Source organism: Gavialis gangeticus, unplaced genomic scaffold, assembly GCF_001723915.1.
Source record: "Gavialis gangeticus isolate Ggan-Ray unplaced genomic scaffold, GavGan_comp1, whole genome shotgun sequence".
Taxonomy (NCBI): domain Eukaryota; kingdom Metazoa; phylum Chordata; order Crocodylia; family Gavialidae; genus Gavialis; species Gavialis gangeticus.
Window position 1 is genome coordinate 1,145,030 of NW_017729034.1, and position 13,177 is coordinate 1,158,206.

Genomic DNA, 13,177 nt, shown 5'->3' on the forward strand with positions numbered 1-13,177 from the left:
GGACAATTTATTCATCTATATTAACTGAAGCTAACACTTCAGTGCTTATAACTTTTACAGTGGACTTGAGGCCAAATCCTATAGCACTGATGCCAAGAGGACGCTGGCATTTAAATACTTTTGCAAAGGCCTTAGTTAATTTTTTCACTTTGCAGCTAGAAGTCCTGAGGATCAGCCCTAACCAATGACCCAATTGTATGTGCGGGCATATGTACATGCACACATACAATGTGGTGTGCACACATTTTCCATAGATTCTGTTTACAAGCAAGGAAGCAGGAAAAGTAATCAGGCCAGTCATTTCCAAGAAAACAGGTGAGTGATTGTCCACTTTGAGCTATCGGGAGACAGTGTTGTTCAGAAAAATTAATAGAGAGGTTCCCAAACACCACAGTAAGACATAATATATACCATATTTCCTTGAATCCAAGAAAAAGCATTTTCCCCCCATTCAACTTTGAGTACTGGGGTGGGAGGGCACAGACACGGCTCCAAATCTAGCCACAACTGCAACCCCAGAGCCAGGGCTGGAGCTGCTGTTACTGCAATTGTTATTACATGGCCAGGCAGGAGTTGAAGCCAGCTTGTGCAACTTAGGATAAGCAGCATTTTTTTCTTTTTTTTTGAGGGGGGGGGGATGACTAAGTGTCAGGAAGGGATGCAGGTACCAGGGCACACTGTGGGGCAGGGGTTCTTAACTCCATCTCCTTTCCTCCTCCCCCCTCACCAGCCAATGCTTGCAATGGTATGACGGGGATAGGGAAACAAATTTAAGATCACTCCCCCAGTAATTAGATTCTATACATGGAAAATTATAACAAATTTATACATTTCCATCTGTATCTATTTCTAATTATTGAGGGAGGTGGCCTTAAAAATTCGAAGTAATCTTGGATTCAAGTAAATATGGGAGTTCCAGAAGTCAGTGATATGTTAGGTGCTCAGCACTTTTGGGAATCATGCCACAGGTTTAGAGCCCATTTATTGATCTAAGAGTCTAACTTCAGATGCCACTATCTAGATGTATCTGGGAGATAATGTATGCATACCACAAGTTAAACATTCCCTATTGGAAGCAGAAGTGTGCTGTAAGCATGTTTAAAGTCATTTTTGTGACAAGCCTCTTAGATTTGCTAAATGCTATATAATCAGAGACAGCTGTTAGCCTTGAGCAAAATATGATTCAATAATCTTATTTTTAACATAGTGTACAATAACTTATTTTGCTTTAACTCCAAATCAAATACAGACAGCCCACTACCTTACTTCCTCTCTCACTGGTGTCAACAGCATTTTTATTTCAGACAATGGTGCAGGATTTAGTGGCCGAGCTACCATGCCTTCTCTGACCTCACCCAACATAGAAGGGCATAATCTTGATGCTATTCTGCAAGAAAAATTTTGATAAGGGCTTAGTCCAAAAAAACAAAAAAAGGAGTAAACCTGGAATGGAATTTGCAGTTACCAGTGGAACCTCCTTATACAGATAAAAATTCAGGGCTGATTCTATACCCTCGCATGTATAAACAGTTTTGCTGCCTGCAGTTGGGTTGTTCAAAGGAAAGAGTCTGCAGGATGGGCTTCAAATAACAAAACTTGATCCCACTTGGATTGAAGTCATAAACAATCATTAATCTTAAGGAAAAGCAGAGTGGGTCCCCATGCACCTTCAAAACCACACAACTTATAAACACCACTTGTTTCAAGTTAAAGCTTGTGTTGCATTTAATGCTGCTCGCTGCCCATTTTATCTGGGTTACAAAGGAGACTTACAAAAAAAATTAAATCAGATAAGTATATTTGTTTAACTCTGTGATTCTCAGCCAGTGCCAGGGCACTCTGAGGTGCAGCTAGTTCCTTAGATGCCATGATGTGAGAAGATAAACAAGATTTAAGGAGATAAGCAGATTAGTGCAGGCCCAGGCTTGTCCCTGCCATGTCGATTCCCCCCCATACCCACTACAAAAGTTAAGCATTGTAATATGTAAATTAACATTTGAACTTCAGTGTCATTTGATTCGCAAAAGTTATGGAGGGATGGCCTTGAGTCCAAAAACATTGAGAACCACTGCTTTAACTGAAAATTTGAAAAAACAAACACACACATGCTCTAGTAAATACCAGACTTATTTGGCATAGAAAGACAGAAGATGCATTTAGATTTTAAAAGGAATGTGTATATTCAATAGTAACACTAATATAAAATTATTTCATAAATACAAAGTCTTTATCAATAAGCAAAATGCATCATTGAGCATTCATTCTCTTTGAAGGTATAGAGCACCTTCAAATCCCATTGCTTTTAAAAGGACTTTTACAGGACTAATCCTCTAAGAGTTGCCATGGAGAAAGCGAGAGTAATTTTTTAAAATGACATCATCTGAAGTAGCCTGTGGTTATGGACTGGAAGGTTGGTCCTCAAATAATCTTTACTGAATGACTTTGCATACCACACTTAGTCCTCATTCTGCAAACAAATGTGGACTTGGTTTTTCAAACATAACTTCAGTGAAGTCCCTAAAGTCAGTAGAACTAGTCAGATATGGGCAAAAATCAGAACATGTGGCTAAATATTTGCAGACCGGAGGCCTGAGTTTGACATTCCTGAATGATAGCAATTCTCTTTAATTTGTGTTGAGTTTCTAAAGAAAAAAAAAAAAACCTCTGAAAATTAAAATAAGTATTTAAAACTGCAAGATTAGTTAACTTTGCATCGTATATGGATTTGTCAACCTAAAACTACAGGATTTATTCATTAGGTGTCATGCATACATCAGCAGAAAAAATAATAAAATAAAAATAAAAATTAACCAAGGTGCTTTTTAAAGTTTCTCAGTCAGCAATGCTCCCAGATTACCAAGATAGTCTTCCTACTATTTGCACATTTGATATGCATACAGGAAAGTTAAAATACCAGTGACATGCCATTCAAACATATCTATGCTGCACACTATTGTTAGCTCAGGTATGTCTATAGTGCATCATAACTGAGGTAGCTTGGGTGCCAAAACCAGACTATGCATGCAGCTCCATACAGGTTTATTTACCTTGTTTCTTAAGCAAGCACATGATCTGATGTTCCCACTTGGTTTTCTTCTTCTCCTGGGAGAAGCCGCCTGCTTCTGAGCTAGGCTAAAAGCAAATTAAAATGCCACTGGATGGACAAGCAAAAAAATCAAGGATCTGCCCATTTGCTGAAGATCCCAGCTTGAAGTGGAGCCTACAAGTTCTTACTTCCCTCTTCAAAAACACAGTCCAAGTCAAAATCTAGACATAGCTAGTTCCGGATAGAAACCACCTTCCCCTAAACCAGTCAGAGACCCCAGTCTGCCAAAACCAGTTTGCACTGTGCACATTTAATGAGCACATGCTAGAGCAGTAAAATCATCTTATGTTTGGGAACCTTCCCGTCTCTCAGATGCCTTTTCTAAATTGCCTCAGTTTTTCCACAAGAACTTCTATCCTGGTATATGTTTGTGAGGTTGCAGGGGGATTGAATTAGGTTTAGCAAAGGAAAACAAAAACAAACAAACAAAAAAAAACCACAAGTCTACCTGAGAAATGAAGGTTAGGTTTCTCCTTGGCCTACAAACAGTCCAGTATCTCTCCAGAACATAAATGTTTTAAAACAGTATTGCCCAGACTGTCTATTCTTATTTCAAAACACTCCCACTTGTTCATACATAATATTTACAGTGAAACCATAGTTGTAGTGTACCGAATAAGAAAAAGTCATGAATTTTTTTACCAACCACCCCTTTTTCCATTACATAGCAAGATCATCATTTTTATTAACTACCAGCAGAGGATTGAAACACTGATTCGACCTTCTCCAAGCTCTGCATATTCCAATTTTTTATTGATCATGCATCTGAGTTACTGCAAACTATATATCTAGTTAGATCTCAGGTAGCTTACTCATTAAGTATCATCCAGAGGCAGGTGGAGAGTCCCTCTGGAGGCAGGCAGTTCCTTGATCATGAGTTTTGAGAGAGAGCAAGTTTCAGATGGTCCAGCTTTTCTCTCTCTGAGTCTTCCTCATTGCTGCTGCCCCCTCCTCCTGGACAGTCCTTAACTTATATAGCCCTTATGACCTCATTTACCTGGTCCAATGGAGGCCAGCATCTGTTGGCTGTACGCCAACCAATTTGAAATGCATCACTAGTTGCTGAGCAGACTGGCAGTTCCTAGCTCCCCAGGGAGTCCAAGCCCCTCACCCAGGTATGTGATGCCAGTCACTAGGCAGAGGGCGCAGGTTTCCCTCCTCCCTCAGGAATGTATCCAGGTTAGGTTACCTAAAGAGATAGGGTAAGGTGTGTACCCTCTGCAGGGCCCATACTAACCAAATTGTCACAGAGCAGAATTTTTGGGGAGAAACAGAGGTGGCCTTCTGCCACACTACTTACACAAATTTCTTCAAAGAGTGCCAGATGCCTTGCCTATTCTGGGTCTCCGTCTGTGACTGGTATCCAAACCTTTATGCCCTTGTAAGACACTGCCTCACCATTCCAATGAACTCAGTGGATGCTGAGTGTGCCATCTCAGTGTACGGACAAGTGTTTATCCCACGGAGACAGAGAATGTCTCCAGCAACTGCGGCTGGGTTGCAATTAATACCTAGCATGAATGGCCCGTCTCAAGGTTAGCATTCAGTTTCAGTAAACTCCTGTTTTATAATGTCCTTTATTAAAGTGTACATACCTGGTATTAGTTAATAAAGTGTCTATATACTTGGTATAAGTTACAATGCATGTTGTGCATAGCTTTATTTTCATAAGATAAAGTTTAATTAGAGTTTAATTAAGGGATTAGCTGTTATTATTGAATAAAGTGTATATAGGCGTTATTAGTTAATAAAGTGTATATTGTTGGTAATAATTGCAATTTATGGTGTGCAAAGCTTTATAGATATTTCATTTTGGACCTTAATTAAGTGCTTAGATTGCTTAATAGTATGTCAATTAATGGCTGCTGCAGGTTTAATCCCCCAATTAAGCACATGAAAGCCATTAATTGACACATTAAGCAATCTAAGCAGTCGTTAATGGCTTCTGCAGGCTTAATCAGGGGATTAAGTACAAGGAAGCCATTAATTGATGCATTACAATCCAAGCAGTGGTTGTGTTGGCTCTGAATTTAGGACCCAGAGGCCTTGTTCTGGGGGACCCACCCTCAGACTGACCACAACTTTTCCGTTTGATAACAGGCAAATTTATTGATGTACTGTGAGAAGAGAAAAGAAAGAATACAAGCAATCAAGCAATTCTATGCATCTACCAAATCCCAGGGCTTTCAGAGTCAAAGTGCATCTGAGCAGGATGCAGTCTTCACTCTGAGGCTCTCTTAGGTGTCAGATATCAGAAACCTGAAAGTGGGATGCTGAGGCCCACACTGCCCCATGGGGGGTGAATGAGATGGGCTCCATGGTGGCCTCAGGGACCCTTCCAGGGGAACAGGGACCCTTCTTGGGGAGGAGGGATGGAAAGGAACATAGGCTGCTCCAAAGTTCTTCTTTTGTATTCTCCTTCCCTCCTGATGACTCTTCATCCGTGGCTATCACTAGATGGTTGTCATTTGTCCACATAGCTCATTACATGCACACATACTAATTTGGTCTTTCCGTGCCTTTTTCTAATTTGGTCTGTTCCCCCATAACTGGGACTCAGCACCCCCTGCTCTGGTACCTTGTTAGCTGGTGCCACCTTATCTCATGTTATGGAACAGTATGGTATATGCCTCTGTTTTCCAGACTATGTGTCCTTGTTTGTCTTGTTGTGTTAGACAGCCTGTCTGCTTCCAAGGCTCTGTGAAACTGTGCAACTGTGTGACCCAGACTCTTAGAAATCAATTAACCTCTGCTGTCCAACCTGAACCATTCTAAGCCAATAAGCATATACCTCTAAGCCAATTCCCACAAAGCAAACCTTTAAATACCATTTTCTAATCCATCAGTTTGTAGGCATCTGGCAATCTGTGAGGAGAGGTGGAATTACTAGACCCCCTTAGCCAGAGGCGTGGGGGGGAGGGGGTCTGCCACACAGCCTGAGAAAGTGGCTGCCTGCTTCAGGATCTGCCTGCAAAAATCAGCTGGCAGCTGCCTCAAGTTTGGTAGACCCCTAAATATAATTATTAACCCAGGAGATCATGGTCTACTAGATGAAGTGACTAAGTACTGGCCCCAGTAATACCATTATTCTCTTGAAGACAGGCATAGAAGGGGATGAGACCCACTTTGGCAACATGCTGTGTATGAAGGTAAACATTCATACCAGCAGGACTAAGATGAGGGATGTTGGGTTTTGCTTTTAAAATTTACAGTCAGTAAATTGACCTACTTACCTCCCCACCTTTGAAACAGACTATTAATTTTTCCTTGTAAGTTCATCATGTTCATCTCGGTGACCAAAATATCACATGCAGGATGCATCTACATATACTATTAGCACACAGCAATAAACTCCGGTGTATGGCACACCAGACTTTACTGCTCCTGGGCACCACATTTACATGTGGAAAAAACTATTAAGTGGAAATAAAGTGGAAAAAACTAGTTCATGCCTGAAATTATAACTCTGCTGTTATAATCGGTAGATGCATCTATGGTTGTGACCCCGAAGTCAAGGATGATGTTGCCCAAGTGAGAAAGAGAAACAAACTTTGCATACAACTCAAGAGGTAATCAAATAAGGAGGGAATGCAGCAGGCCATACACTACAGACAATCTCTCTCAGGAGAAGCTTCCAATGAGACATCGCTGGTCTTTAATGGGTTGAATCTACCCCTATTGAAGTCAGTGATGTAAGATCAAATCTTAAGGCTCCAATTCAGTAAAACATTTAGGCAAGTGCTAAAGGTCACATTATATCAAAGGAAATTAAGGACATACTTAAAAGCTTTGCTGAATGTGGATGGGCAGTTAACTGGGTGCATTAAATTGGTAATTCTATCATTTCCATGTACAAGATTCCAGACTTTATTTAACTACCATGTTTCCTTTGCAACATGTTGATTTACTGTAAGCAACCTACTACATTTGGGATCTTAAAATTCTGAGACCGTGAGAACTCAGAATCGTGTAACACATACACCATCTAGCGTGCAACTGCTAGCATTGCATCTCACAAAATGTTTCCCTACATTCTTGGTAGTGTTAAAAGTGATGGCAAATGCTAGAGGCAAGAATTTTTGTGGGTGTTATCATTTATTTAAAAATTAAATAAAAGTGATCGCCCACAAAAATCCTCTCTCTCTCTACTTACTTGCCATTAACAATGATTTAATTGTCTACAGTTATTTTCTACTAGAACTCACAATCATTCTTAGAGAAAACAACAACAATAGGCATTATACAATATAAGTCCTACAGTGATGATAATGCAAATCTATAATTAGATCCATAAACACATTCAAGGACAGAATGTTAGGTTGCAAAGTCAAGTACTCAAATACTAGAATGATAGTTGCTTTTGCCACCATAATTCAGTTTCCTTTTGGATATGCATGTGGCACAGCCTTTAATTACACCATCACATTCTAATAGCTGTTGACGTGCTAAACAAGTTATACTGAACAAGCAAAGAACTCAAAGAAAAGACTTGGGGACAACAGTGAACACTTCTAGACACAAATACTCTAATTAATGTGCCAACCTTAATATGCCAGCAGCCAGTGATAAAATATGAAGGGGACAGGAAACACAGAGAAATTTTAAACCCCCCCAAAAACAAACAATTACAAATGGAAGATACTAATGTCCTAGAATAAGAGTCTTGGTCTGTTAGATCGAACAATGGGTAAATTACGGCTTCGTTGGAGTTTGTGGCAAAACTCCCATTAACCTTAGTAGAACTAAGATTTTCACCAAGTAGTGATTAGCACAGGGAAGCAAGTCATTAACTTGAAACTCTCTATAATTAAGCAAATTCCTTACTTGCTCTGTGCCTCATTTAACTGATTTACAAGATATCACTTCTACCTTGCAGAAGTGTTCTCAGGCTCTAGCCTTGTAAAAATGTTAAGGCCTTTCTCTCTCCCAGCCTGTCCTTTCCTTTCCTTCTACTCCTTAGGTTTCTCTTCTCTACCGTCAGCCCAGCTGCCTGTCCTCCCTTCTCTGTATGTTCCCTGTCCCAGGGATGGCTTGAGGTACAAGGTGAGCCATCAGTACAGTGCTGTAACCAGCAGGGAAAACAACACTGGCATGCATCAACCAATGCATTTCATGTAAAACCAAGAAAGCAATTCTTCTGCTTTGCTTGGCATTGATGAGATCACAGCTGGAGCACTGCATCCAGTTCTGAGTGCCACACTTCAACAAGGATGTGGAAAAGCTTGAGAGAGCCCAAAGAGCCACCTGTGTGATCAGAGACTTGCGTGGCAAGCCATGTGAGGACTGGCTGAGGGACTTGGGCCTCTTCAGCCTAAAAAAGAGAAGGCTGAGAGGCGGCTTGGTAGCAGCCTACTGCTGCATCAGGCGAGTACATCAAGGGCTCGGTGAACAACTGTTCACCAAGGCACCCTTGGGGAAAACCAGAAGTAATGACCACAGATTCCTGGAAGACTGTTTCAGGCTCAACATTAGGAAAAACTTTTTCAATCAGGGTGTCCAGACTGTGGAATAAGCTCCCTCCAGAGGTGGTACGATCGCCTACCCTGGAAATCTTCAAGAGGAGACTGAACAGTCACCTTGCTGGGGTCACCCAACCCCCAGTTGTCTTTCCTGCTTAGCACAGTGGGGCTGGACCTGATGATCTTGTGAGGTCCCTTCCAGCCCCTTACAATCTATGACTCTGTGACTTTGTATGTCAATTCTCCTCAGGGTAACAGGAGATTCGTGTGACCCACCAAAGGGCTGACACAGGGAAGAGGGGCTACAGTGGCAAGGTACTTGCCTGCATTCTGCTAGTTGCATCTACCTCTCTCCCCAGCTGTGACCCAGCAGCAAGTGCAGTAGGCAGCTTTTTGGGTGGGAGCAGAAGCCATAGCTGCAGTCCTCTCCCCGTATTCACAGACCTTCCCAGGACTTACCTGTGGACCCTTCTGGGAGAGGGCTGCAACCGTTCCTTCTCTCTCATGAGTGCATCTGGTTGGGTTGCCCCATCTTCCTGACTCCTTTAAGCTGGAGGCTGCCTTCAAGGTAGGCAAAGGAGTGTTCAGTGTCATATACTGTCACAGTTCAAAACAAAGGGCCCATTTGTCTTTTTTACTTCAGCTACCCTCTGGAAAAGAAGGCAGAGCAAAGATGGAAGAAGAGAGCTTTAAATTGCCTGCAAAGCTTCTGTGGGCGCTCAGGCTAGCCAAGAGCTGCCTCAACCAGCTCACATAATCATCACCTAGCCACAAGGGCCTTCCAGATACTTTCCACAGTCAAAAAAAACAAAACCCTTATCCTCCCCACAAACAGAGGCTGGGTCAGAGAGTAATGAAGATTTACCCTAGCAATTCTCTACCCACTGCAGCTGCTTACATCACTCAAAAGATTTACCTACACCTATTTCAGCTGCTTTTAAGGCCTCTCAGCACTGCCACAACTATATAAAGGGGCTGAGGGGAAAGCAAAGACAAAGGTCCACATTTTGCAGTGAATATTTTGAAAGAGCATAGTACAGCACATAGAAGCATCTTCCATTACCTCAGACCACCCATAACTTCCCCTAAACTGCTCACCAAATTTATTCTCCCTTAAGAAGCTCTCAGGTACCTGAATTCCTGCTCCCTGCCTCTCCTTAATTAAGGCAGCCAGTACAAAGTGTAAGCAGAGGCTGCTGAAATATTGGTTAGCTAGAATGAAGAAATGGCCAAACACCTTAACCAGTTGATTCAAAGCTCGTATATTCTGCAGATGCAGAGCTGGCTACTCAGTTCAGATTTATAATCCAGAAACAGAGAGTGCTTGCTTCCTTTTTTCATTTTTTTCAATAATGATGTTTTCTCAGGCTTGTGAAGAAAACCTTAGGCACATGACCTGAGCATAGCTGATGCAATCATGTCATCTTTAGTTTCCGGGCAGCTTGACACAATACAGTAGCTCTGAGTGCAATGAACTATCCTGTTCAACTCAATGAGGCATTCAGTTCTGAAACTTAGATATGACCGTTGAAGTCAGCATAGTTAGCTCTTTCACTGCTCCTGATTTCAAGCATGCTTCCCTCACAAGTTTTTGTCTACTTCCTACAGCCTTCAGTAGTGCCAAAAGCCCCAAATATCCCAGCTGCTCAAGCTTTCAATACCCCTGACAATTTATGCCCTGTATTTAGGACCATTTTGCTACAAACCTCCACAGCACAATGAACACTGAAACTGTGGAGAAGAGCAAACTCATGAGAAAACACAAACAAATAGATTTTATATTAAAATGAATAAATGCAAGGGCAATTGTCCTGAGCTTTTGATTTATTTATTTAAAAAAAAACTATTAGGAAGCTGCTAAAGTATTTTAACTGGAGTGACCCACCATCACTTTTATTTCAGTATGTACATCCCCATTGGCTGCAGGGAATGAGGCCTGCATTGTAAGACAAGATTTGCAGATTTTCATCATTGTTATATGTTTATTATTCACTCTTACTTTTTCAGGTCATGGCTGTGCTGCTAGCCCCTGTACAGCTGCTAACAGTAGCGGTAACCATTTACCTAGAGCTAGTGAAATCCATTCAGGGCGGTGTTTATTATGGGATCAAGCAGCTGCCACCCCAAGTCCCACAGTATCAGGCCCTCGGACAACAAGTACCTCACATGCCATTGGGCAAAGAAGGGGTTCCAATGCAACAAATGCAGCAAATGCAACACATGGGCAAGGAGGTGCCCCACATGCAGTATGGAAAAGAATACCCTCACCTGCCTCAATATATGAAAGAAATACCACAGCTGCCACTGCTGGGCAAGGAGATGGCTTCAAAGAAAGAAAAAGGTAAATCTGTCAGAGAACTCACCTTTTCACTCCTCTCAGCTCCCCAGAGACTAACTGTGTTAGGTTTCCCAAAACATTATTTGACTGCAGACCAAAAATGGTCCTATAACATCCCTGCCAATTGCTTCAGCAGCAGGTAAGTTCACACAGCTTGCACCTCACTCCCTGAGTGATTGGCCAGGTTCCCTCCAGCGAGCAGAAGAGCATGCGGGGATGCATATTCATCGTGCATGGCTGGATATGGTCTTGTGACTGTTTTCTGAAAAAGAGGGCTGGCTTTCCTCCAAGCCAGCATGCACTTTCTGAGCAGGCCTATATTAGCATATTTGCCACCACCCTTCAGCAAGCCAGAATTTGTATCATGCCTGACGTAGGTGTGAATGAAGATATTCATGTATGCATCCACTCACCTAGACTGCAAAACCAAAGCTGCCTTCATAAAAGAAGAGTAGGAAGTCTGCATTCAGTTCCATGCTCTACCACAGATTCTATGCAGGACCATGGTCATCTGTAAAATGGAGATAACACTTCCTTACCTTATAGGGGTACTGGAAGGAAAAATATAGCAAAGCCTGTGTAACATCTGGATACTACAGTAGGAAGAATCCCATAATGAGTTGCAATATATACCTCTCATGACTAAGGAACATATAAACCATCTAGCCCCTGCCTTATCCTGTGGCTTTCCAGCATCTCTAGTAAAAATACAGTTTTTTTGCACTGAAACATTAGGTTATATCCCATCCAAAAATCTGGTGCAGCAAGAAGACAGAGAAATGCTAACTGACAAAGAATCCCATTGTTGCAAAATATCTGCTAGTCAGCTGGGGATTTCTCTGTAGACCTGCTATTTTCTCAGCAGACCCATAGAAGGGTCTGAAAGCCTGGGGAATTTTTCCATGAATACCAGTAGGCTTGGCCAGTCTGCATCTGTAACTAGCTGTAAAATTCATTTACTTCATAGGATGTCAGGAGTATTACAGGGTCTATACAGTGTTTTGAAGATACAGAGTGCTGTAGGTGACATTAGCCTTAGGTCTTTGTGACTCTGCCTGGATTTAATGGGTGTTAAGAAACTTCCTTCAACTTACAGAGCTATGCACCTGCTGGTTTTCCCCTCACACCTGCCTGTCAAGTGGTGGGCAGAGGGAGGGGGGACATAAGTTTGGCTCTATTAATGCAGTGGGTGTCAGAATTTGCTGCTAAAATATGTCAGCGCAATTAGTAATACCCACTTCTGAAGCGAGGGGAAAACAAGGTTGGAAGGGCACCATTCAGAAACACAGCACTTTCCCTGTGCTACCTTTTGGGATACTATGCTACACATTCACTCATATATAGGGTCAATAGCAAGCTATAATCTATTTTAAGCACTTTGAGACAATGAATCAATGCAGATTATTCAGTCCATTCAGATCTTTAGCATCAATATTTAGGGACACAAAGGTTGGTAGTGGGATCCAAGGAGAAAGAAGTGGGTGGTTTAAGTACCATGGGTTAGGAGAGACTCGGGGTGCCCAATTTCAGGACCATGTTGAAGACTTCACATCAGTAGCTGCATTTTCTTGGTTAAGATCAATTCTTAATATTTGACTACAGATTTTTGTGTTTGACTGGTTGGCAGCAGTGGCTTTAAAACTGCAGACTATTTATTTTTCTCAGCAGATCCCTTTCCTAAGATGCAAGCAATTAATCTGGAATATTAAATAATAAAGTGTATACTTTAAAGATATGTTTATTGAACCCCTTATCAGGGTGAAAGCATTTGAACACGATATCTTGTCCTGTTCATCAGGTCTGCCCTAGAAACTTCTGCCAACAATGATATTGATCAGCAAGGTGATTTTTTTGCAATGCTTTTATGCCAACAAGCACTTGATGTAGATGAAGTCGTTTCAGCATGAAATTGCTTTTTTCTCACTAGATTACCACGGACGTGCGCTTTGTGGTGCCTCAGAGGCTTTTGAGGCACCACAAAATGCACATGAAGCATATCAAAAGGTTCTCTGCACTGCATATTTGTGCAGAGCCAAAATTAGATACTGGGAAATCCTGGGATCTAAAAAAACGGGTTTAAAAAAAGTGCGGTGGTGCACATGGCAGCAGTGCTGGCTAGTAGGCCTGTATGAAGCGGCTAGTATTCACTTCGGATTCAGCCAATTCAGGGGACGGTGATTTGATTCGGTGAGTCGAATCACTGTCCCGATTCAATTAGGCCAAATCTGATTTGGAGTCAGGCCCATCTGAATCAGCCAGACCCATTCCCCGCCC

The 13,177-nt window shown here is 41.9% G+C and overlaps 1 protein-coding gene across 3 annotated transcripts in view; it reads left to right on the forward strand.

The window, feature by feature from the left end:
- COL8A1 (collagen type VIII alpha 1 chain) overlaps positions 1–13,177 on the forward strand; it is a 212,670-nt gene that overhangs the window by 190,661 nt on the left and 8,832 nt on the right. For 2 of the 3 annotated variants that reach the window (XM_019527569.1, XM_019527568.1), the window contains one exon: positions 10,573–10,906. In XM_019527569.1, the coding sequence (XP_019383114.1) occupies positions 10,576–10,906 (331 nt within the window). In that variant the 5' untranslated portion in view covers positions 10,573–10,575. Of the gene's footprint in view, positions 1–8,973; positions 9,134–10,572; positions 10,907–13,177 lie in introns of those variants that run through there. The other variant, XM_019527570.1, reaches the window with a different exon arrangement.